The 26,146-nt window shown below is 46.1% G+C and overlaps 2 protein-coding genes across 2 annotated transcripts; one reads left to right on the top strand and one right to left on the bottom strand.

Moving 5' to 3' along the window:
• Window positions 1-1,012: 1,012 nt before the first annotated feature.
• LOC142573130 (uncharacterized) lies at window positions 1,013-24,296 on the bottom strand. The gene is made up of 7 exons (XM_075682660.1): window positions 24,081-24,296; window positions 21,995-22,072; window positions 21,400-21,516; window positions 20,372-20,428; window positions 14,850-14,966; window positions 12,503-12,756; window positions 1,013-1,719 (listed from the first exon to the last, which is right to left on the bottom strand). Exons 2-7 carry the CDS (start codon window positions 22,068-22,070, stop codon window positions 1,390-1,392), a joined length of 951 nt encoding a protein of 316 aa, XP_075538775.1. The 5' UTR covers window positions 22,071-22,072; window positions 24,081-24,296; the 3' UTR covers window positions 1,013-1,389.
• On the top strand, window positions 13,624-14,145 carry LOC142574691 (protein GVQW3-like). Its single transcript, XM_075683724.1, has one exon. The coding sequence runs from the start codon at window positions 13,624-13,626 to the stop codon at window positions 14,143-14,145; it is 522 nt and encodes a 173-aa protein (XP_075539839.1).
• Window positions 24,297-26,146: the final 1,850 nt, after the last annotated feature.

Below are 26,146 nucleotides of genomic sequence, written 5' to 3'. Positions count from 1 at the left end.
ATTACTAGCACGAGAAATCGAAATACATCAACCAATTCGCCAATTGCCATCACCAATTCACCATCAACCAAATCAACAAATTAACAAGAATTTGCTAATTAACTTGATTAATTACTTTATAGCACATATTATAATTTACGAATTCTAGCCGGTGAGCTTGCCAGACGTAGCCACTTGAAATGAATGTCCAGGATGACACCAGTCTCGAGATATTTCCCAAAGTGTGGAACGAAACAAATGGGCATTCCAGTTACTTTTGTGCTTCGATGCATGAAAGAGCATTTTCTTAAAAAAGTGGAACAACAGTGCATTCTTACGGCAAGTTTGACGGCGCATAACTCCAAACTGGCGTCATTCTCGAAATTCATTGCGAGTGAATATGCCTTGCAAACTCAAAGACTACAATTCGTAAATTGTAATATCTGCCGTAAAACAATTATTTCACTATATAATTAGTGAATTTTTGTTAACTAGATGAATATGTGTTTCGATTTCTGGTGCAAGTAATGTCCGCCCCTCTGAATAATCGAGCTCGAGGACTACAATTTGGTTTTCTGCAACATGCTATATTTTAAAAAATTCAATAAAACTTCAAAATGATCACTATAAACTTCAGTCGCATAAGCAAAAAAAAAGGAAATATTGTCCGTATCAAGACACAATGCACATCACGAGAGAAATGAGCACAGCTGAGCAAAATATTAATTAAAACAGAAGAACAAGCAATACTTTTTGGAACAGCTTTTGCCTGCTTGTATTTAGTCACCGAAAAAAGCTGTAATTGAGCAATTGTGCGTGCCATGGCCCTCGCCTCCTCTTCACTGCACAGCGCACTACGGTAATTATCAGAAGCTGGCTCCTTGCAACACGAGAACTATTTCATCGTCTACAGACTACACAACAACGAAGGCGTTCCGTGTAGCGCTACTAGCTAGTGCATAGACAGAACACGACACACGCACAGCGCTGTATATAGTAATGAGCTATCAACAAGTCCAAATCACAACTCTCATCGAGTTCACAGTACCAACTTTATTTTCAGCAGAGTGTTGCCTACATAAAGAAAGCAAGGAACCCATATTTGTAGAAACAAAAGCAAAAACAAAGAAACACGGGAATAGTGAAAGAGTAGACAAAATGACAGTGCTTCCGCGCACGCATGATTTCAAAAGGGGAGAAAAAGAAAAGAAGAGGGAAAAAAGTAAGCGGGAGGTATGTACCCGGCAATAGACCGGGAAAAGCAGGTGATGCCTTTTTAAAAAAAACAAAAATCCTCCTCGCTTTTTTTTTTCGTTGCGTCCGGGTAGTCGATCAATGGAGTCATCGCAAACGTGGACTTTGGGGTTTATAGCCCGAGCCGGTCGTCTCCCCAGTCCTCGTCAGCTCGTCTCACTGATAATCGTCAATGGAGAGCTTGCTCACTGAACGGGAAACCGAGTCGGTGTCAGAGGTGGCCCGGCGCATGTGGGAGAAGGTCTTCATGTGTTCAGCCTTGTACAGCGAGCTTTCGAAGAGCAAAATGCCGCAACGCCTGCAGGACAGGTCGGAGGCTGCCTCATCGATCGTCGACCGGTGCCTAGAAGCGGATGCGGCAGGAGTGGCCCTAAAAGTTTCCGTGCGAGCATACGAGGGCCCGGCTTGCGAAGGTCCTCCATCTCCTGCGGCCATGATTTGAGCCCGCATCTCTAGGTTCTTGACCTTCCGCAAGTGATTCTTGCCCTGCAGTACGTGTGAGGGAATCAAGCCTAATATCCACTTACCACCATATCCTGTCATCGCAGCATAAGCGGTCGAGTCTAAGTGTTCCATAAACTTCATTAGACTAATTCTGCTTTGAAAGAGCGGCTTCTGCTTGAGCCGTCATCCGCAGTAATAATAGCTTCAAAATAGGTATTGCCACATGTCGCAAGAAAGCATGCCATGACTTTGTGTTCCCCGAACTGTAGAGGAACCACTTTCGAGCTTATGTCACTGCCATAACTATCACTATTGCTTTCAATAATGTTTTCACTAATATAATAGTTACCACTCCTCGCTTCTATGTACTCATGAAGCGGAACGTACGAGGATAAAAAAATCATGAATTAATGTAACATACGTCATTTTCATCAGTGGCCAGCACCAGTGATCCCTCTGACTTACTTGTAGCACTGCAAGAACAAAGTAAAATATGACCGCCATTACATATATCTATTTTTGAGTAGCGCAAGTCCACAAGTGTTGAGCAAGACTTCTTGTTGACCATGATGGTAAAGGTTCATCTTCGTTGGCTCTTTTTTGTTTGTCTTGTTTTGTGCAGTTTCTACAAATATTATCCACGAGTCTTGTCTCTGTGTGCTCCGCACTAAGCCTTGTGCGTTTGGAACACGTCAGAAAAGTATCTAGAATCCTTTGAAAAGTAACGCTGTCGTTCACTTATGATCTTCCAAACACATGATCACTACTGTGTCGCACCTTCTACATTAAACTGCTCCGATACGACGTAAGACCTACAGCCTAAGCTCTGGATTTCCTAAATTTTGTGGTGTCCGGCAGACGGTCACTATCTTCCCAGCTTCTACCTCAATCGGCTACCTGGTTGCGCCAGCAGATTTATTTCGCTCGGGTAAGGTCTCGAAATTCCCTTCTCGAAATTGTCAGGCTATGTATGTATGTATGTATGTATGTATGTATGTATGTATGTATGTATGTATGTATGTATGTATGTATGTATGTATGTATGTATGTATGTATGTATGTATGTATGTATGTATGTATGTATGTATGTATGTATGTATGTATGTATGTATGTAAGATATCTTACAGGGCCCAGTGGGAATTGAGTAATGTGGACCAACAACGATATAAGGAAATGCAAAATATACAGGACAAAAGGAGAAAAGGAAAGTATTGCACAGGGCTATGACTAAAAGACATAAGTGCAAGATACACAAAATTATCATTGAAGATGTATATAAATGCACCACAAATGGCGGATACATGACTAAAAAAAAATCCATGTATGTATTTGTATCCAATGTGGCCAGGCCACTTAGGAAGGGGATTAGTTGCCAAGAGAGGAACGTTCGGCGAGTTATCGTGACTTCATTGTATCTGTGTGTGCGCGTGTGCGCGTGTGCGTGTGTTTAAAGACTGCAAAATTGAAGCCGAGATTATATCCTAAGATTAACATCAATTTCCAGATATACACCCATGAAATGCACTGTGAAATGCATTACCGTTCCAGTTACCAGCTTCGAAAATACTCCCTTAGCGCACGGTGGCAAGAAACTACAGCCATCAAGCACGTACCCAGGATTTTTTTTCGGGAGGGGAGGGGCGGGGGGGGGAGGGGGAGGTAACCCAAGGTAACTTTTCTATGCAAATGAGGGGGAGGGGTACCTTTACTAGCAGAAATGTGAATAACGCCCACCATTCGGCCATAAAAAGTGTAAACCCACAAAAGAGAAATGAAATAAGGTGTGTTTTACAGCCACGCCTATGCGACACCCCTCTCTACTTGGCAAACAAGGAACCATGTCAAATGGACTCGCGCAGGAAAGAAGCGCAGGAAGAACAGTGCCAAGAACAAGCAAAGAGCCGAAAGCGTAAAATAAAGATTACTTTAGTAGAATACAACATTAAAAAAAACAGCAGTTGGCAACCAAGGCACACGGACCGCGCGGAGTTGTGTTACTCCACCAGCCAATCACAGAAGCAAACAAAATCGTCGTCATGCAGCCTTTTCAAAATGGCGTCGTACTTGATACCTCCGGCTGATGAGGCTGTACGTAATTGAATTAATTATAAATTTGCATGTATACATTGTACACATACATTCAATTCATTTCAGTTTTATTTTCCAGAAGAAATACACAATTCTGGAGGGACACCCGGGAAAAAAGCTGTTTTAAACGGCTTGACTGGGCCTTGTTACGGCTGGCGCGTAACACCCCGGGCAAGCAGGATGCTTGACCACCATGCCTCATCTGAACGAAGAGTGGATTCTCAATTTGTTGTGGTTGTCTCGAGTCGTTACCGGTCAGGCTGGCGCCCCGCAATGCTTACAGGCCCCTTTGTGAGTCTGAGACTTTAGAAGAACCCTTTCCACGAACTGTCCAACTCCAAAGGGAGGGCCCTTTCCGCAAACCAACGACGCCTAGAAGAGAGGGAATCACTCGCCCATCCACAGTCAGCCGCCCATCCACAACCAGACGTCCTTTCCGTGAACCAACGTCGCCTAGAAGAAAGGATAAGCGCCGACGATCCCGGACCTGCGCGTTGCCACCTGCGGAAGCGGGCCCGTCCAGGCTCACCTGAGAAGAGCAGCCGCAAAGCGCCAACGGGGACGTGCAACCTCGCCCAGGAAAGAAGGAGCAGCCGCAAATCACCGATGAGGACTCAGTGCATGTCACGTGACGTTGACGTGAGCAAGATGCCACCTAAGATTTTAGTGGGCCTATTTAAAGGGACGTAATGTACTTTTTTAAATTCACTTCATTCTCTTCTTTTACAACTTTCACCAACCATTGAATAAACCGTGTAAGTTTCGCACTAGAAATCGTCTCGTCCCTGCCTCATCGCCATGGTCAACCGGATGCCTGCAGCCCGCCGACAACGCCACGCTACCCAATAGTAACGTCGGTCTAGCTTCGAGAAACAGGCGGCGCAACAACTCGGCAGCGGTGGGGTACGCTACCCTGGAGAACGCAACAACTGGTTGGCAGCGATTGGGATACGCTACCGTGGTGACCACAACTTTGGACGACATCTAAGAGAACGTCTCCTCTTCGTCCTGGTGACAACGTTCGGAAGGAATGTGTCAGGATTCATCACTGCATACGGTGAATGCCCGGCTTCTCTTCACTAAGACATCACTTGGCTTTACGTATTTTGGGGAGAAGTACAGAGCAGTGATTTTCTTTAACCGTTGACAAAAGTTTTGAGTACGTCGAGGTTCTTATAGAGTGAAGAGTTAGCAGCACTAAGTGCAGCCAAGAAGCACTAAAGAAGCCGAAATTGTTTAGCTTGGCCAGAGAGTTGGGCCTCAAATTGCAGAGTCAAAGAGAAAGCCGGAGATCATTGAGGCGGTCGAAGCGATGGGGCCCCTCGGTTACCTTTCTTCACGTTCTTAAACACACACAGATATATATATATATATATATATATATATATATATATATATATATATATATATATATATATATATATATATATAATTGTGCAACGCACGCGTAATGCGGAGGTTGTGGGTTCAGCTCCCACCAGCGGCGAGTGATCTCTTAGTCCACTTGTATTCCTCTTTTTTTCATTACTTCAACTTTCAACGACATCCAATTTCTTCTACACTTTTGTTGGCTACATTGTCTGTTGCCTTTATATGGTGTGGGGATTTGGGAATTCGCCACGCCATGGCGCGGGCGCATTACACGTTCTGCCATCCCTACGCCTCATCCCCTCCTCGCTCCGAACGGTTTGTCAGCGGTGGCGCTCCATTCGCGATGGCTGGCTCCATTCGCGATGGGGTTCTTGTTTGGATTTTGTGGCGAATGGACGTGCTTTTCAGAGCTCCGTGGCAGCGACGAAATCATAAGTTTTTGTGCATGCTTTGAGCTTGCTTCTGTTTTTTATTTGCTGATCTTTTGCCTTTAAATATAATTAGGTGGTTTTCCTTTCCTTTTTTTGTCTCTCGCATTTCGGGTGCGCGGGTGTGCTTCGTGTACATTTGGTTTTGCAGGGTGGTTAGAGCGTCCTTTCGTGCCACGTGCTACAACACGTGCAGCCGGGTGGGACGTTGAGTGTTCGTAGTCTTTAAATGGTAGCTTGGAAGTGGCAAGACAAATAGCTATTAGTGGTTTTACTGTGTGTGTTTTGGTAGGAAAGTGAGAGCGTGGCCGCGTGGTTGAGCGCGTGCGAGAGCGTGTCATACCTTCGGTCTCCGCGGCATTGATTGTTTTTGAAACATTGGTGAGAGTTGCTTTGCGACATTTTGAGGATTTGGATCCTGTGCGTATCGGTCTTTGCTGAAAGGCACGCGCTCTGCATGGATATAATATTATAGTATATAGTATTTGAGTCAGTAGTAGCATTATTATAGTATTGTAGTATTTGCAAAAAGCCGTGAAATACATGCCGAGAAAGGCGGGAAAGCAAGCAGTGCGCGGGGGGTCCCTCAAGGCAGATGAGGAGACGGATGAGAATGGAGGGGGCATCGAATCAACCGGCACACAATGTGATGTCGATACTAGGCTGCAGAAAATGGAGGTTTTTCAGGAAGGGCTTCTCAAACAGGCGCAAGAGCTCAAAAATGAGCTAAACAGGAAACGTTATGCACGGAAGGTAGTTGAAAAGAGACTTGTAGCAGCCGAGGAAAAGCTGAACAGGGCCGCCATTGTGAACGAGAATGTGCGTGACAATGGAACGCAGACCCCCGACGCGACAGGCGAGGGAGTGTCAGAGAAATACGTGGAATGCATGCAGCGTGATGAAGGGTTAGCTGGAAAGAGTGGCGCCTACCTTGAGGCCGCCACGCGGAAAAAGCAGAAGCCCAGGGGACAATGCCCCTTGTCGAGTCCGAATCACGCGGAAAAGGACAAAGGGAAGCAGGGCGAGGTAGGAGAGAGTGAAAGGGTGATTATCGCCGGCGACTCAAACCTGGCTGGGTGCTCTAAAGCAATTGTGGAGAGGGTGAAAGGCGACAAAAGAGTGGCGGTAGGGACATTTCCAGGGCGAACATTGGGTTCTGTCATGGAGCGAGCAAAAGAAAAGCTCACGGAAAGTGCCCACGGGCGCAACCTTGTCATAGTAGCAGGTGGGCTAAATGACGTCCTAAACAGGAAAGGGCCAGGACTAGCCCAGCGCTTGGCGAAGGGGGTGGACGACTTGCGCGAGCTATCCCCTCAGGTGCAGATCGTTGGTGCAGATCGTTGTGTGCACGGTGTCGGAGGTACCTGTACGTGACAGTCACGTGAAAAGAGCCGTAGTGGCTGCTAATGAGGAAATTTGGAAAATGAGCCGAGAGAAAGCCTTCGAGGTTGTCGAAGTAAACAGGGAAGTGAGAAGTTGTGGTGGTTTTAAACGAGACGGAATCCACTTCAATTACAGGCTGGTACGAGAAGTGGGCTGGCGATTTGGTGGTCGCGCTGTTGCTTTTTTAGGGGGCCCGCGGGCGCTGAGGAGGTCAGAGTAGATAGTAATGAAGAAGGTCCCCTAGGCGAACATCAGAAGAGCATCGCCGTCAATAACAGAAAAAGGAGGAAAGCAAGAAAAAGAGCCTGCCATGCAATAGGCTACATAAACATGCATGGCGGCAGAAGAAAGGAAAAGTGGACACAGATTGAAGAGCAGTTACATAGAGAACAAATAGGGGTGTATGCGTTTACAGAAACGCACCTTAGAGACTCAGCAGAGCCGCCAGTTATTGAGAATTATGTTTGGGAAGGGTGCAACAGAACTAAGTCGGAAAGAAAGGGAGGGGGAGTCGGAATGCTCATCCATCAGGGAGCCAAATGGAAAAGAGTAAATTCACAATGTCAAGAGCATCTTTGGTTATCAGGTACAATGAGTGGGAAGAAACTTGGCAGGGCGTTACGTATTTGTGGACCGGAAAAAATTGCACAGAGAAGAATAAAGAGTTAGTGGAATGCATAAGCGCTAATATTAAGGATTTCGGGAATGGTGCTGAAATTGTCCTATTAGGTGACATGAATGCCCACATACAGGATTTAGATGGCTATACCGACAATAACGGGAAGTCAATGCTAGACCTTTGTGAGCAACATAACCTCGTTATCGTGAATACAGGGCATAAGTGTGAAGGACAGATCACGTGGGAAGTGGGAAACCGGCAATCGACCATTGATTACTGTCTGATGACAGAAGGAAATTATGATAAGTTGAGAGAAATGGTCATCGATGAGGAAGGGTTTAGCAGCATAGGGAGTGACCATAAACGCATCATTTTGAAAATGGGATATGTAGTTGGGAAAGAGAACAAGGAGAGCAAAATGGCCAGTCCAAATTGGGACGCTGAACAAATAGCAAATATAGTCACTAGAGTTGAGGAAGAACTTGGCAAATGGCCGAGTAAGGAGTCGGAATATGGTGAGCTTCCAAGTGTAATAACCACAGAAATACGGAAAGAGAAACAACATGTTCGTTGGAAAGGAAAAGAGAAACCGAAAAGCTGGTGGAACAAGGAGATACGAGAAGCGATCGCCGAACGACAGAAAGAATCTCGAGAGCACAGGCAGGCAAAGAAGGCGCAGTTGCCGCAGGATGAAGTAACCAGTAAATGGGAAATACACCGGGAGAAAAAGTCTATAGTTCAAGTACTGGTGCGGTGCAAGCAAAATTAAAAGGTGAAAGTGAACGTTGGTTGTCAGAAATACGTGAGAAAAAGAAGGCCGCACCTAGAATATTTTGGAACCATATAAAATTATTAGGCAGGAAGTCAACAACAATACAATAACATATCCTAGGCGAAGATGAAAATAGACTGGAAGGAGAAGCGGCAATAAATTACATCCGAAAAGTAACAGCCGAATCTTTCCAAGGCAATGACGAGGTTGTATTTGAAGAAAAAAAGAGCATGAAAGAGACCCAAGTGGGAAAGGAGCTAGTGCTTACAAATTTAAACTGGAAGAAAGCGGAAGAGAAAATTCCTAAGCGCACAGCCACAGGGCTAGATGAGGTTCCCGTTAGGCTGATAAATGAACTAGGATCAAAAAGTAAGGAAGCTCTGGTGAAAGCAGTGGAAAAAACTTTAAAAGATAGACGAATACCAGACAGTTGGCGGCACAGTAGAATGAATTTAATTTATAAAGGTAAGGGGGAGAAAGACAGAATTCACTCGTATGTACCGTTGACCATTACATCGGTAACATACAGGCTAGTAATGCAGCCAATCAAATTAAAGCTTCAAGCATGGGCAGAGAATAATGACATTTTGGGAGAGCTTCAGAATGGCTTCAGAATAGGTAGGTGTTTGGATGATAACTTGTTTGTTCTTACTCAGTGTATTGAAATATCAAAAGCAGAAAGCAGACCGTTGTATGTGACCTTTTTAGACATTACAGGAGCCTACGACAACGTAGACCGCAACATTTTGGGGGATATTCTGGAAGGGGAAGGCTTAGGTAACGATTGTCCACAGCTTTTGAGAGAGATTTACCTAGAAAATACTGTTTGCGTTGAATGGGAAGGGATGAGGAACGAGGAGAAAGTTCATATCAACAAGGGACTGAGGCAGGGGTGCCCTTTATCCCCACTACTGTTTATGATGTACATGGTGAGGATGGAGAGGGCGCTAGAAGGAAGTAATATCGGGTTTAATCTCTCATACAAACAGGCGGGTACAGTAGTATAGCAGACTTCCCAGGTTTATTTTATGCGGACGACATTGTGTTGCTAGCTAACAAGCAAAGTGATTTGCAACGTCTGGCTAATATCTGTGGACAGGAAGGCAACAATTTAGGTTTGAAATTTAGTGTTAGAAAGTCAGGTGTTATGGCATTCAATGAAAACAGTGAACAGACAGTGGAGATACAGGGCCAAGAAATACCTCGGGTAACAGAATATAAATACCTTGGTATTAGGATAAACGAAGGCAATATATATATATATATATATATATATATATATATATATATATATATATATATATATAGGTGTAATGGCTCCAGGACTTACTTTTGGAAATGCGGTTGTTTGCTTTAAATCAGGGTTACAATCAGGACTCGACGGGAACCAAAGGTCAGTGGGTCGCCTCACATTGGGCGCTCACGAGAAGACTACAAATGAAACTGTGCAGGGTGACATGGGCTGGACTAGTTTTGAAGTGAGGGAAGCTCGCAGTAAAATTGAGTATGAAGAACGGCTGAGAAATATGGAAGAAAGTAGATGGGCTGGAAGAGTGTTGAAGTATCTGTACAGGAAGAACATTGATTCACAGTGGATGAAAAGAACTAGTAAGCTTGCCAACAAGTATGCGGCCTGTAGAGTGGGCAACACAGCAACAAAGAAGGTTAATTGGAAAGCCAGAGAGGCTGAAATAATCTCATGGGTGCTGACAATGCAAAAGAAACCTGCCATGAGTAACTACTTAAAAGTAAAAAACGAAATCAGGGAAGAAACAATTTATGATAACTCAAAGGGAAGCTCATTACTTTTCAAAGTGAGATCGGAATGCCTTAGAACATGCACCTATAAAGCGAGATATAAGAAGGAAGAAGAAGCATGTGCTTCTTCTTCCTTCTGGAGCAGGTTTTATTAGAATGTGAAGACGTCTAGCCAGCGGTCGATTTAGGCACCACTGGCCTCCTTGAAGCCCTTGTGTTCAGCGGGAGTAGTGGAAAAATAAACATATCCGCAATAGGCATTAGTAAGAGGCGATTGGAGGATTGGCGGAAGAAAAGTAGGGAAACGACAAAAGACGGAGACGTACAAAAGCACAGTTCGAAATAGGGGATCAGAAAATTTGGGTGGGGTAGTTAATAGTGTTTTTTTTGTTTGTTTAACCAAAGTAGGACATTAGGCAGTATGATAGGAAGAGCTTGGTGGCGCAACCCACCACCCCGTTCCAAAGGGGACGCTCATAACATCCATCCATCCATCCATCCTGACGGTGAGGGTGGGGCTATGATGTCACGGCGGCCGCTGGCGACTACACTCGTGGCAGTAGCGTCAGGTAGCGTGTCTCTTCTCCCTTGGGACTGTGCCTTTGGGACTAGGACTTGAAACCCGCCGTGGTTGCCTAATGGCTATGTGCTGGGCTGCTAAGCACGACGTCGCGGGATCGAAACCCGGCCACGGCGGCCGCATTTTGATGGGGGCGAAATGCGAAAACAACCGTGTACTTACATTTAGGCGCACGTTAAAGAACCTCGGGTGGGCAAAATTTCCGGAGTTCCTTTCTACGGCGTGCCTCATAATCAGAAAGTGCTTTTGGCACGTAAAACCCCATAGTTTAATTTTTTGGGGACTTGTACTCACGCACGGTGCCCTTGCCCGCGCGGGAAGCGCGTATCTTGTGTTGATACTTTCCGGGCGCTAAGCCGAAGAACGGGTGCCTAGTGCTCGTGCGAGGTCGTACCACGCCGGGCCGCACTTATCGGAGGCCCAAGACGAAGGAGATTGCCGGAGCTCTCGCGAGTTGGCCCATTATCGCGAGAGCGAGTAGCACAGCCGCTGGGACTTTTTCAAGCAGCGTGTCCCAGCTTGAGCGTGTGCTCTCGCAGCGATCTGATATGGGCGCCCCTGCCTGTATTTTTCGCCCTTAAAGGCCGCCCCACATTCAGCGTTTTCCCGGCGTTTTCTGGCGTTTTGTCACCCGGCGTCGCTCGGCGTCGACGCTGAGGCTGGCGCCAAGCCAAAACGTCGTGCTCAAGGGACACCAGATCTCGCCGCCGCCGTCGGAAGCGGCTCGACAGCGCCGACCAATCAGCGCGTGGCAGGGCGTGGCCGCGCTGCTGGCAACTCTTGCAAGAAACTTCCGCAGATTCGCAGTTCGCGCCGCCATTGCTGTTTGTTTGGTCGCTTCAATCATGCTACCGGCGAACATCGATAACGAGCTTCTTATAGCCATTGTAGAAGCAAGGCCGATATTGTGGCAGACCAAACACAAGGAACACAAGAATCGTGTTAAAAAAAACGTTTTGTGGATTGAAGTCGCCGCCATCGTCCTGCCGGGTGTACCAAATGAGAAGCAGGAGCTTCTTTTTTAGCAGCAAAAGCTGCTGCCTTCTTTCCATGATGTGGCGTATGGCGTCTAGCAATAAAAAGCACCTACTTCCCCCTCTATCATAGAATAAAGAACCCTCGATGCTCAGCTTCGCACGCCGACGCGCCGACCGCTCGTGATGTTCACGCCGATATTGCTGCCAGTTTTCTGAAGCTTAGCCTTGTGTAATTTTTCTACACAGCCCTGAATATTTTATTTAGCGTAAAACTATGCAAAAGGCATAAGTATTGCATTGAAGAATACTTATGACAGCTCTTTTCATTGATATTATACAATTAGCTTAGGAGGTATCTGGTAAAATAAATCTGGTCACATTGTACGACGCTGCGCTGGCGCTGGTCCGCGTGCCGCTCGTGCGGCTGGACGCCCTCTCTGGCGCCGTTCATGCGACCACGCCGGGAGACGCAACGCCAAAAAACGCCGGTAGAAACGCTGAATGTGGGGCGGACTTAATAGTGCGGGACCCATTTGGTTCCCCGCCGCCCCGGGACCGGGCGTTGGTGCAGTGTCGGGTGCCGCCGGATACAATAAACGGTTTCCGTCAACTCGGGGCAATACCGTGTTCTTGCGTGCGTCGCTCGATAGCCCCTCGCGGCCTGAGCTCGAGCGCAGCGGCGCTAGAGGGTGACGGCTGACGCAGCCCTCTGGCTCGCTAAGCTCGAACCCGCGGTAATAGGTACTCCTGTGAGACCGAAGACCCCACAATGGTCATGATTAACAAAAATCGAGATCCTCGGTCACTCTTCTCTCGTATGTATATATATATATATATAAGTAGCGTACCTTCTTGTGGATTTCCAAGAGTGCTGGAGAGTTAAGTGGGACGTTGCACACATGGCACATGATGGGCATCCCACGCCTCGGCATCAGGCCGCTTGCGTCAACCGAGTCGCTCCTACCACGTATCGGCACGTATCGGCCTTGTATCGGCTCGGTGGCGTTCTTGAGGTGCTTAGGACTCCGCAGGTGTCCCATGTAAGGTACGGGACCGTTGAACTGCTTGCCGCATTGTATGCAGCAGAACTCTGAATCCATATCTGCGAATTTAGGTGGAACGCACGTCTAAGTGCACTGCGGCAACTGCGTCCGTCGGGAAGTGACGAACTGCAACTGTTCCTGCAATTAAAATCCCTTCTTCGGAGACCTCGGTAGTACAGAAAAATGAAAGAGAAAACAAAATTTTCGCCCACAGTACACAAAGCAGCGACAAAGACAGCTTGCTGGCCAGCTGCAACGATATTTCGGTCCATGCAAAAAACCTAGTTTCAGATAGTGTATATATAAAACAGCCTCCACGAAAAAATTTAAGTTTGAAATAGGAGTAGATGGGGAGGCGTCAGGAAAAGCTCGCGTAAAAAAAAGGTAAGAAAGAAAGGAAGAGAAAAAAGAAAGAAGACGTTTCTAACACTGAAATTCTCATGTCCGAAGGCATAGGCGAAAATCATAGCCATTACCGCGCACCAGAAATGAAGCAAAACCCGGAACATTGTTAACAATCGCGGTTCCGCAGCATGACCTCCACGATTCGGAGACGGCTGCAGCAAGCTGAAGATAGAGGAGACCGGGTCTGGAATGTGCCTATTTGCGTCATCACCGGCAATCACCCGGCATAATATATATATATATATATATATATATATATATATATATATATATATATATATATATATATATATATATATATATATATATATATATATATACGAGGTCTGTTAGAAAAGTATCCGACATTTTTTTGCGAGCACCTGATGGATTTGAAACAAGCGCGCTTGCATCAGCCGACCTTGAACCTTCGTGCGCATGCGCAAATTTTTTTCCCGCCTGCTGATAGCGTCAGTCGCTGGGACGGAGCGTTTGAGCGAGGTAGTGCGCAGTGGTCTCGTCGGTTTTTTATTGCAAGGAAAATGGTGGAGCGACTGGAGCAGCGCTATTGCATCAAATTTTGCCAGACACTGGGCGACAGCCATGTGGAAACCATTCGGAAGATTCAGGCGGCTTTCGGTGACGATGCTATGAGCAGCGCACAGATTAAGAAGTGGTACAACCGGTTTAAAGACGACCGCACATCGGTGGAGAGCGAGCCACGCTCCGGTAGGCCATCAACATGCCGAAATGATCAGGTCATTGCCGAAGGGAATGCTGTGGTGATGCGGGACCGTCATGTGACTATCCGAGAAATTGCGGAAAAGGTGGGCATCAGCACTTTTTCTGCACATTCCATTATGACCGAAGATTTGGCCATGAAGAGAGTTGTGGCGAAATTCGTGCCCAAGTTGCTCATGGTGGAGCAACTTCGTGTTGAAGTCTCACAAGGCATGCTGGATTCCACAAACAGTGATCCCGACTTCATGAACATCCCAATCGCAGGTGACGAGGCTTGGGTGCACTGGTACGACCCAGAAACCAAATCCCAGTCGTCACAGTGAAAGCATTCCACGTCACCAAGACTAAAGAAGGCCCGCCAAGTGCGCAGCAACGTCAAAATGATGATGACTGCTTTCTTTGACTTCCGCGGTGGAGTACACCACGAGTACGCACCACAGGGTCAAACAATCACCAAAGCGTACTACAGGGATGTCCTCCGTCGCCTACGTGATGCTGTGCGGCGCAAGAGACAGGAGTTGTGGTCAACAAGAAATTGGCGCATCCATCACGACAAGGCATCTGCACATTCCTCGCATTTGATTCATACTTTTTTGGCGAAAACCCAGACTCCTGTAGTTCAGCAGGCTCCTTACTCTCCTGATATGGCCTCCTGCTAATTCTAGCTGTTTCCTAAAACCACGAGGCCATTGAAAGGAGCGAGATTTCAGACAAGAGAGGACATTATGGCTGCAACGACAGCTGAGCTAAACTCCATACCGAAAGAGGCCTTCTCGGAATGCTTCCAACAATGGCAGCACCGCTGGGAGAAGTGTGTGGAGTTCCAAGGAGACTACTTTGAAGGTGATTATTAGCTTTCCAACGCTCCAGTTATGCCAGTTTTTTTTCTTCGGCGAAAGGTCGGATACTTTTCTAACAGACCTCGTATATATATATATATATATATATATATATATATATATATATACACGCCTCGGCATCAGGCCGCTTCCGTCAATCAAATCGCTCCTGCCACATGCGTACTCGCCTTGTATCGGCTTGGTGGCGCTCTTGGTGTTCGTAGGACTCTCCGGCAGTCCCTTGTAGGGTACGTGACAGTTGAAGGGCTTGCCACGATCCATGTTACCGAATTCTGGATCAATATCTGCGAATTCCATGTTAATTGGAACGCGCGCATTTGAAGTGCACCGCGACATCTGTGTTCGTGGGCAAACTGACGAGCCGCAACTGTTCTTGCAATTAAAATAACATTTTCGGAGGCCTCGGCCGTCACGGTTTCCCGGCCGAAGCCGGGAAACCGTGACGGCGCACTTGGGACTGTAATTTTTCGCACTCGTTCTGCAGATAGGCGCGCCCGGAACGTATGTTCCTTTTGTTCCCTTTAGAAATAGCATCTTTAGCATCTAATGCGTTTTGGCGGATTTGTACAGCTAGCATATGCTGTTGTCGATTACGCATATCATTTTTACTTGGCGTGTCAGTGCGTAGATAATGACGGGTGACCTCAACGGTACCACGCCAGTGACCTGCTCTTCAAGAAGAGAGTCATGCCCTTCACGAATGATCAGAAGGCTAAAATGATCCTGGCTACGGGGATGACGCACGGCGACAAGAGGAAGGCGGCCAAGCTATTGCGGATGTGCCATTGTGGAGGACGCCCAAGTCCGTCAACAATACTTCGAACGTACGAATTAAGTCTTTTGCGAGACGGGTAGCTTCACAACAAGCAAGCGACATAGGACTGCGACGGTAGTTCAAGAAGCGGAAACGGATGTTTTGGCATTCTTTGCTGCTAACCCTCACGGTAGTGTGCGCGAAGCCAGTGCGGAGGCCGGAACTGAAGGTCATCAGTGTGGAGGATTAAAAAAAATGTCATATGCACCCGTACCATGTACATCTTCATCGAAAACTTGAAGACAGAGATCTTGGAAACATACTTGACTTTGCAAATTGGATTTTCACGAAATGTGAAGAAGAACCGGACTTTCTCACTCGCATGCTTTGGACAGATGAGGCTAATTTCTCCAGAAACGCACAAGATAATCTTCACAACGCGCGCTAGAGGAGTGAAAGGAATCCTCACTGGCTGGCACAAATACGACACCAATACCAGTGGTCATTTAATGTCTGGTGCGGTATTTTTGACGGCAACATCACCGGACCCATCTTTCATCTTTTTTGACAAAACACCAACGACGCAACGCTACGTCAACGACATCTTCGACGGCCCCGTGAACGACGTGTGTTGCAACGTTCTACTTGCGCACCTTCGGAACATCTGCTTTCAACACGATGGTGCTCCTTCGCATAGTAGTATAGTCAGTCTCGAGCGTGGCTCGACAAGCTTTTTCCTGGACAGTGGATTGGCCGCCACAAACTTGCACTCTGGCCTGCAACGTCGCCGGACATGACATCGCTGGACTTCTTCTTGTGGGGCTACGTGAAAGATTGCGTGTATAGCAGAGAAACTACCACACCAGACGCCCTAAAGGCAAAAATAAGCAGAGTCTGCCGCAAGATTCCAGCGTCGTTAGTCAAAGCTGCAACAGTACAAGTGTTGGAAAGAAGCAAGAACCGTATTGCTTCAGACGGTGACCTGTTTTGAGCACGTGCTATATAAGTGGCAGTCGAAAATAAGCGCTCAAAACTGGTGAAACGTGACTGTTTAACGCACCTTCATGATGTCACCCTATCCTTGCATAAAAAAAGCTTGCGACAAAGATATCATCATCATCACCACCACCACCACCAACCTGGCTACGCCCACTGCAGGGCAAAGGCCTCTCCCGTACTTCAACTACCCCGGTCATGTGCTAATTGTGGCCATGTTGTCCCTGCAAACTTCTTAATCTCATCCGCCCTCCTAACTTTCTGCTGCGCCCTGCTACGCCTCCCTTCTCTTGGAATCCAGTCCGTAAACCTTAATGACTATCGGTTATCTTCCCTCCTCATTGCATGCCCTGCCCATGCCCCCCCACCCCCCATTTCTTTTTCTTAATTTCAACTAAGATATCACTAACTCGCGTTTGTTCCCTCACCCAATCGGCTCTCTTCTTATCCCCCCCCCTTAACGTTACACCTATCATTCTTCTTTCCATAGCTCGTTGCGTCGTCCTCAATTTGAGTAGAACCCTTTTCGTAAGCCTCCAGGTTTCTGCCCCGTTGGTGAGTACTGGTAAGACACAGCTATTAAATACTTTTCTCTTGAGGGATAATGGCAACCTGCTGTTCATGATCTGAGAATGCCTGCCAAACGCGCCCCAGCCCATTCTTATTCTTCTGATTATTTCCGTCTCATGATCCGGATCCGCCGTCACTACCTGCCCTAAGTAGATGTATTCCTTTACGACTTCCAGTGCCTCGCTGCCTATTGTAAATTGCTGTTCTCTTCCGAGACTGTTAAGCATTACTTTAGTTTTCTGCAGATTAATTTTTAGACCCACTCTTCTGCTTTGCCTCTCCAGGTCAGTGAGCATGCATTGCAATTGGTCCCCTGAGTTACTAAGCAAGGCAATATCATCAGCGAATCGCAAGTTACTAAGGTATTCTCCATTAACTTTTATCCCCAATTCTTCCCAATCCAGGTCTCTGAATACCTCCTGCAAACATGCTGTGAATAGCATTGGAGATATCGTATCTCCCTGCCTGACGCCTTTCTTTATTGGGATTTTGTTGCTTGCTTTATGGAGGACTAGGGTGGCTGTGGAGGCGCTATAGATATCTTTCAGTATTTTTACATACGGCTCGTCTACACCCTGATTCCGTAATACCTCTATGACTGCTGAGGTTTCGACAGAATCAAACGCTTTCTCGTAATCAATGAAAGCTATATATAAGGGTTGGTTATATTCCGCACATTTCTCTATCACCTGATTGATAGTGTGAATATGATCTATTGTTGAGTAGCCTTTACGGAATCCTGCCTGGTTCTTTGCTTGACAGAAGTCTAAGGTGTTCCTGATTCTATTTGCGATTACCTTAGTAAATAGTTTGTAGGCAACGGACAGTAAGCTGATCGGTCTATAATTTTTCAAGTCTTTGGCGTCCCCTTTCTTATGGATTAGGAATATGTTAGCGTTCTTCCAAGATTCCGGTACGCTCGAGGTCATGAGGCATTGCGTATACAGGGTGGCCAGTTTCTCTAGAACAATCTGCCCACCATCCTTCAACAAATCTGCTGTTACTGATCCTCCCCACCTGCCTTCCCCCTTTGAATAGCTCTGAAGGCTTTCTTTACTTCTTCCGGCGTTACCTGTGGGACTCTAGACTATTCTCTCTTCCATTATCGTCGAGGGTGCCACTGGTACTGTATAGATCTCTATAGAAATCCTCAGCCACTTGAACTATCTCATCCATATTAGTAATGATATTGCCGGCTTTGTCTCTTAACGCATACATCTGATTCTTGCCAATTACTAGTTTCTTCTTCACTGTTTTTAGGCTTCCTCCGTTCCTGAGAGCATGTTCAATTCTATCCATATTATACTTCCTTATGTCAGGCTGTCTTACGCTTGTTGATTAACTTCGAAAGTTCTGCCAGTTCTATTCTAGCTGTAGGGTTAGATGCTTTCATACATTGGCGTTTCTTGATCAGATCTTTCGTCTCCTGCGATAGTTTGCTGGTATCCTGCCTAACGGAGTTACCACCGACTTCCATTGCACACTCCTTAATGATGCCCACAAGATTGTCGTTCATTGCTTGAACACTAAGGTCCTCTTCCGGTGTTAAAGCCGAATACCTGTTCTGTAGCTTGATCTGGAATTCCTCTATTTTCCCTCTCACCGCTAACTCATTAATCGGCTTCTTATGTACCATTTTTACATTTTACATTTTACCATGTACATTTTTACATAGGGCTCGTCTACACCCATGATTCCATAATGCCTGCATGACTGCTGAGGTTTCGACTGAATCAAACGCGACAAAGATAGAAATAGGTAAAAAACTGCTTTGTTTTGCCTTTTTTCTGCAGTTCAAGAGACAGAAAGGGTAAATGGATAAACCAGTTGCACATTTCAATGTTTCTTTGTGGGCAGCTGAGACGCTTTACGTGCGTTTGGTTTAATTTTTATTGAAATAAACTCCCGAGTTACTCTTTTCTGTTCTTTCGAGAGCTGCCATTTTTCTTTTTTTTTTTTCGCGCTCTTTTAAGCACTGTTCTTTTTTTTAACATTGGCTGAATTTCTTTTGCAGCTTTTATTTTATGATACGCGAAAGTTAAAGCTATCCCGAGTGCCTCGTGATCGAGCACAACATTCTTGCATCCGTAGATGCATGCTAGTTAGGTCGCGAAGCCTCTCCAGCCATCCTACTTGACGAAGCCTTATACGATGCCGCGATAAACGAATGCAGCCGTATATCTTTCAAAGGTTGCTGTGAGGCGGTTGAGCAGCGGCGCGCGAGCGTGTCTATTTCATATTTCGCGGGCTTTTGTCCTTTCTTGAAAAACAACCAGGCACACTTCAGCACGAAATAAATGCTTGATTAGGAGGTTATTTAAGGTCCCCTACAACTTTGTAATTGACGTGTTTGCGATTCAAGCAACAATTAAAAAGTTAACTGATTAAAAGCAATTAATTATTACTTCGTGATGAAAGAAATAGTGGCTTTAAGTACACACGACTGCCGCTACTATGCAGTCGGTACGATTTCTCTAGAGCTCTTGGCTTTTGTTTAAATCTCGGTCCAAGTTAACTGGCACACCCAGCATGTATACACACGCCTCAGGAGCGGGTGGCTTCCGTCAAACAAATCGCTCCTGCCACGTGCGTACTCGTCTTGTTTCGGCTTACTGGCGTGCATGGGGCTCTTAGGAATCTCCACGTGCACCATAAAGCGTACGCGACCTTTGACCGGCATGCCACGTTCCATGTAGCAAAATTCTGGATCAATATCTTCGAATTCCACATTAAGCGGAACGCGCGCGTCTGAAGCGCACTGCGGCAACAGCGTCCGTGGCCAAAGTGACGATTCGCAACTGTTCTTGCAATTGAAATAACTTTTTCACCCGCCGTGGTTGCTCAGTGGCTATGGTGTTGGGCTGCTGAGCACGAGGTCGCGGGATCGAATCCCGGCCACGGCGGCCGCATTTCGATGGGGGCGAAATGCGAAAACACCCGTGTGCTTAGATTTAGGTGCACGTTAAAGAACCCCAGGTGGTCAAAATTTCCGGAGTCCTCCACTACGGCGTGCCTCATAATCAGCAAGTGGTTTTGGCACGTAAAACCCCAAATATTAAAAAAAAAATAACTTTTTCGGAGGCCTCAGCAGTACAGAAAAAAAGTGAAACGCGCATTTTCGCCCGCAGTATACAAAGCAGCGACAAAGACTGCTTGCTGAAAAGATAGCTACAACGAACTTTCGGTCAGCGCAAAGAGCCTAGTTTGAGATAGTGTACAGATAAAACGCAGCCTAGCCACAACATTGTACGTTTGCGCAACTATTTTACGTTGTATATATATATATATATGTGTGTGTGTGTGTATATACACGTCTCGGCATCAGGTCGCGTCAGTCAATCAAATCGCTTCCATCACTTGCGTACTCGCCTCGTATCGGCTTGGTGGCATTCCTGGGGTGCTTAAAGCTCTCCACGTGCACGTCATCTGCAAAGGCGTTATAAACTATTTTAATTGTGTTACTTTCGTAAAAATACCGAAATTAGTAATAATATTTAGGCAGCGCTACAAACGCCAAGGTAGCGTTCGGGTGTGTGCGTGTCGGTGCGCACGCGGTTGTAACCGTCGCAACTTCGTTTTGAGCAGACTATTGCAACAGTACACATGGTTACCGCTGGTTTCGTAGTCGCCTTTTTTGTCGTAGTAATTATTGTTTACGCTACAAATGGGGTTGTTCTTAAAAATTATAAAGGTTAGTAGATGAAATACTATTACTAATTAATTAGCGATTCTTCACTGCGGTTATCTTGTGTTTGAAAGGTTTCTATAACTCAATACGATAGTGAAGCTGTGAACGGCTTTCGGACTCAGTTGCTTGGTTGCAGTTGTGCGGTGGTTCACGCCTCGCGCTTTTTGATGAAAGTATTCTTCTTTTCGGATATCATGACGCACATTTTAGTTAAATGCTTTGACGCCGATAAGTGGGACGTTTATCCGTTGAAGTCGTTGGCTGACCCAGCTACTAGTCTTCGACTGATGTGCGAGCCTGGCTGTTTTGATGAGTTGCGCGGCAGAGGTCATGATGCCTGTTGGAGGGAAGGCACCCGAAACAGTCGCAGCCGAACTTCCGCACATAGCTAAGTAATCTCGTTTTCTTTAGCACGTAGCCTTTTTTTCTATTTTGGCATTGACAAACGTGAGATGTTAAGCAAACCGTTCACTTTCTTCAGGCAAACCGCATGCCCCGGAGCAAAAGCGCGCGATACTAACGCTCGCTGCCGCCGCCACTTCATTTGAAACAATGTTAGGCAATATATATATATATATATATATATATATATATATATATATATATATATATATATATATATATATATATATATATATATATTTATATACACGCCTCAGCATCAGGTTGCTTCCGTCAATCAAATCGCTCTTGTCACGTGCGTACTCGCCTTGTATCGGCTTGGTGGCGTTCTTGGGGTGGTTAGGATTCTCCAGGCGTACCGCGTAGGGTGCGGGATCATTGAGTGGCCTGCCGCAATCCATGCAGCAGAATTCTGGATTCCACACTGCGAATTCCACGTTAAGTGGAACGCGTGCGTCTGAAGTGCACTGCGGCAACTACGTACGTGGGCAAACTGTTCTTGCAGTTAAATTACTTTATCGGAGGCCTCAGGAGCACAGAAAGAAAAAGAGAAAACCGGGTTTTCGCCCCAGCATACAAATAAGCGAAAAAGACAGCTTGCTGAAAGGCAAGCTTCAACGAAATTTCGGACCGCGCAAAAATCGTTTAAGATAGTGTATAGGTATAAAGCAGCATCCCCACAAAATTGCATTTATGTTTATATATATATATATATATATATATATATATATATATATATATATATATATATATATATATATATATATATATATATATATATATATATATATATATGTGTGTGTGTGTGTGCCTCGGCATCAGGCCGCGTCAGTCAATCAAATCGCTCCTGCCACGTGCGTACTCGCCTTGTATTGGCTTGGTGGCATTCTTGGGGTGCTTACCAGTATCCGGGCGTCCAATGTAGAATGCGGAACCGAACGGCTTGCGACAACTCGGGCAGCAGAACATTGTATCCATATCTGCGAATACCATATTAAGTGTAACGCACGCGTCTGCAGTGCACTGCGGCAACTACATCCGTGGGCAAAGTGATGAGCCGCAACTGTTCTTGCAATTAAATTACTTTTTGGGAGGCCTCGCAGTACAGAAAGAGAAAACCGCATTTTCGTCCGCAGTATACAAAGCAGCGACAAAGCTTGCTGAAAGGCCAGCTACAACGAAATTTGGGACTGCGCAAGAAACCTAGTTTCAGACTGTGTAAAGATATAAAGAAGCCTCCTCCCAAAATTTTACGTTTACTACAGCATATATATATATATATATATATATATATATATATATATATATGTGTGTGTGTGTGTGTGTGTGTGTGTTTGTGTGTGTGTTGTAGTAAACGTAAAATTAATATATAACGTAAATACGTTAATATATAAACGTAAATATATATATATATATATATATATATATATATATATATATGCGTGTGTGTAATCGTATTATCACAAGCCGACAAAATGACACCAAGGAAAACATCGGGGAAATTACTTGTAGTTGCTACTTGAATTAAACAAATGATAAATCAATGGAAATGGAAGTGGATGAAAAAACAACTTACAGCAGATGGGGACCGATCCCATGACTTCGCATTACGCGTGCGATGCTCTACCAATTGAGCTACCGCGGAGCCATTTTCCCATCCATTTTCTTGGGTATTTATGTTTTACTACTAGAATTAACCCTGGGAGTGCTGGGAGTGTTAGCCAACGCCACCACTCAACGGAACTGATAAATGATTCCCATTGATTTATAATTTGTTTAATTCATTTAATATCTTGAAGTAATTTCAGCTGTGTTTTCCATAGTGTCATTGTTTGTTGGCTTGTTATGATACGATTAATCAAAATCGGGCCCCTCGATTAATCCCCATTCTTCTCGTTTATTATACATACCGGAGGTCCTTGCGAGGACTGCTGAACATTTTTGAAAGTTCGCCTGTGGCACATATCGCGATTCTAGTCCTCGAGCTGGATTACTCGAAGAGGCGGACACTCACGGGAAACAGAAATGCAGAATCGACTAACCAAGTTTCACTAAGTATTCAACTAATTACGATATTCAGCCGGTGAGATTGCAAGCCATACTACTGGCACAAATTCTGAGGATGACACCAGTTTAGGGATAGGCGTCGTGAAATGTGCGGCAAAAATGCACTGTTGTTCCTCTTGTTTTTTTTCCACAAAAAGACCACTTCATGCATTGAAGCACCAAAATAACTTGAATGTCAATATAGTATTTCGTCGCACACTTTGGTGAAGAATATCTCGAAACTGGTGTCGTCACCCTTAAAAGAATGGTAAAAGGCTTATCACGGACACAAACTCATTACATGGCGACTGGCCAAAGTACAAGAGCAGAGCAACAAGCCGCGTCCACAACGGAGGAGTCGACTGGCGCGCGGGCTCGGCGCGAGGATCTGCCGGCTCGCACGGTACTCGCGAGACAAGCGAGGTGAGGGAGGAGCGCCCTCACAGATCTCCTCTTGTGTGACGTCAGCTGGATTACTTGGAAGGGGCGGACAAATCGGGGCAGATCGCAGGGTGATCTTAGCTAATTAACACAATTTCATTAATTAGCTTCGTAATTATTCATTTTAGAGCACATGTCCCAAGTGCAGAATTGAAGCAGCGCAGTAATGAAGTAATATGTACACTGGGGCATCCTGTGCTTGGCACCAGTATCGAGAAATGCATCTTCAATATCTACGGCGAAACGCACTGACGTTCCAGTTGATGCTCACGAACACTGTGAGAAATGGAGGAGTGATAAGTGCAAATTAGAACAGCTCTGTCCAGAGGACGCTAAAGGAAACGGCCGAACGCGAGAGCGGAAGACAAAGAACAGCGTGATGCAGAAACATATCGCTCCACTTCGCCACGGGTTTTGAAGATGCACATCTTGAAACTGCTCGAAAACAGAATGCCGTCGCGAGCGAGCTAGTGTCGTGGAGGATAAGACAGAGTCACTGACCTTGTGGTGATAGGTTCAGAGGACGAGGGAAAATGTTTTCCAAATCTTAGGAGGCGTGCTTCGATGTCCACTTGGCTATCAATGGCGATGCGCGCCGTGCGCCGTGCGCCTCTGATTATTTTGGCCGGAGAAGATGCTGTGGCTGAAAAGAGTCCGTTGCCTACGATGAGCTGGCACTTCGAGAACGCGACCAAAATGGCTGTGGTTCTACGCAACAAGAACGCGCACCGCGTGCCACGATGACGATGGTGATTTCCATAAAAATGACATAAACCCTCTGTGTGGGATACGAAAATAATCGGGTGGTATTACGATAACAAAAAAAAAGAAAATACAAAAGAAACCGATAATTATAAATTAAATAAACTAATGCATAATACCGTTATCAGTCTTGCAAAAAGATGAATAAGAAGAAATAAAGATTTCGCAGAAACTATCATCACCCACGCCTTTAATTGAGACTTCATCATCATCCCCCACTGTGCGTATGGGCGCCAAAATCATTCAGGATAACAACAATAACAACGACTATGGAGGGATGATTGTTCAAGGCAAGCGATAGGCTTGGTTGTGTAAAACTCCTGAGGTGTCCAGTTGTGCTTGACGCGAGCGTCTGCGTAACGACAACGACAAGACAATGGCGGCAATGAAAGAATCAAGACGATGGTTCGACAATGACAGTGTGACGACGACGACGACGGTGCAAAAACGGCAGCCCGACGAAAACGGCATGAGGACAACGAAATGGCGAGAGCGAGACGACGACGCCAATTCGACGACGGCGACATAACGAAGACAGCATGACAACGAAATAACAAAAGCGTGATGACGACAGTGTGGCTAAGGTAGCATGAAGAAGACGACATGATATAGCAATAAAATGGCAACAGCAGGGCATCCACTACGGCGCGACGATGACAGTGTGACGACCGCAGCACGGCGAATATGGCATGAAGACAACGAAATGGCGAGCGTGCATGGCGTGACGACGGCGTGAAGACGCAAGAATGGCGACGATTGTGTGACGGCGGCAGCATGACAAGGAAATGACGACAGCAGTGCGATGACGACGATATGACGACGACAGCATGACGAAGGTGCACGACGACAACGGAATGACGACAGCGTGACGACGACAGCTGCGCGAGAACAATGATGTGAGACGATGAAAGGAGGGCGAGGCAAATGACGACAGCAGATGACGAAGACGGCATGACGATAACGTAATGACGGCAGTGTGATGACGCTGGAATGACGGCGACTGAAATATCGGCGCGACGACGGTGTGAAGACGGCAGGGCGATGAAGACGGTGACGACGATATAACGGTGACGATGGAAATGACGGTGCGATGAACGCAGAACAATTAAGACGGCGTGACGCCAACGGAACAACGACGACAGCGGCGCGATGACGACGGTTTGACGACAACGAGCAGGCAGCAAGAAACCATGACAAAGACGGCACGATGACAACGGAATCCCGACAACTTAACGAACGCGGAATGGCAACGACAGAAATGACGACAGCGCGACGACGGTTTTATGACCACGATGGCATGCATGACGACGTCGGAATGAGAAAAGCGTGGCGATCGCGTGACAACGACGGAATGACTAAGACGCAAATGACTGCACGATGACTACAGGCTGACGCCAGACAACTGAATGACAAATATGTGACAATGATGATATTGTTACGATGGTGGAATGGCGACGACGTAAATGACGAATGTACGACGGCAATGCCAGCAAGATGAAGACGGCATGACAACTACGGTATGGCGACACTGTGACAACGATAGCGGCGCGAGTTATAGTGTCCAGACCCGGGAACTTCACCATTGTGCTGTCAAAAAGGGCCACAACATCGTTTTTCAGTGGATGCCGATTTGACAACGATTTCGCTTGTGGCGCTGCACTGTCCATCCAGAACACTACTCAGACAGTTCGGATATCTCTGTCTAGAACGAACGCTGCAAGAAAACTAGAATCACTGGCTCGTAACCGCACTCGAGATTATTGGAACACCATAAGCCTCTCGAACTGTCAGCTGCGAATTACTGA

This window comes from Dermacentor variabilis, chromosome 1, assembly GCF_050947875.1.
Source record: "Dermacentor variabilis isolate Ectoservices chromosome 1, ASM5094787v1, whole genome shotgun sequence".
In the NCBI taxonomy this organism is placed as follows: domain Eukaryota; kingdom Metazoa; phylum Arthropoda; class Arachnida; order Ixodida; family Ixodidae; genus Dermacentor; species Dermacentor variabilis.
Note: the sequence above shows the minus strand (reverse complement) of the source record. Positions and strands in the feature narration are given on the sequence as shown.

Bases quoted from the DNA above. Each gene is read 5' to 3' on its own strand.
- LOC142574691 (XM_075683724.1), top strand. From the start codon at position 13,624: ATGGTGGAGCGACTGGAGCAGCGCTATTGCATCAAATTTTGCCAGACA.
- LOC142573130 (XM_075682660.1), bottom strand. From the start codon at position 22,070: ATGGATACAATGTTCTGCTGCCCGAGTTGTCGCAAGCCGTTCGGTTCC. The intron at 14,967-20,371 runs GCGAGTACGCAA...TGGAATTCGCAG, and splicing joins TGCCACCAAGCCGATACGAG to ATATTGATCCAGAATTCGGT. The intron at 12,757-14,849 runs GCGAGTACGCAT...CTAAATTCGCAG, and splicing joins CGCCACCAAGCCGATACAAG to ATATGGATTCAGAGTTCTGC.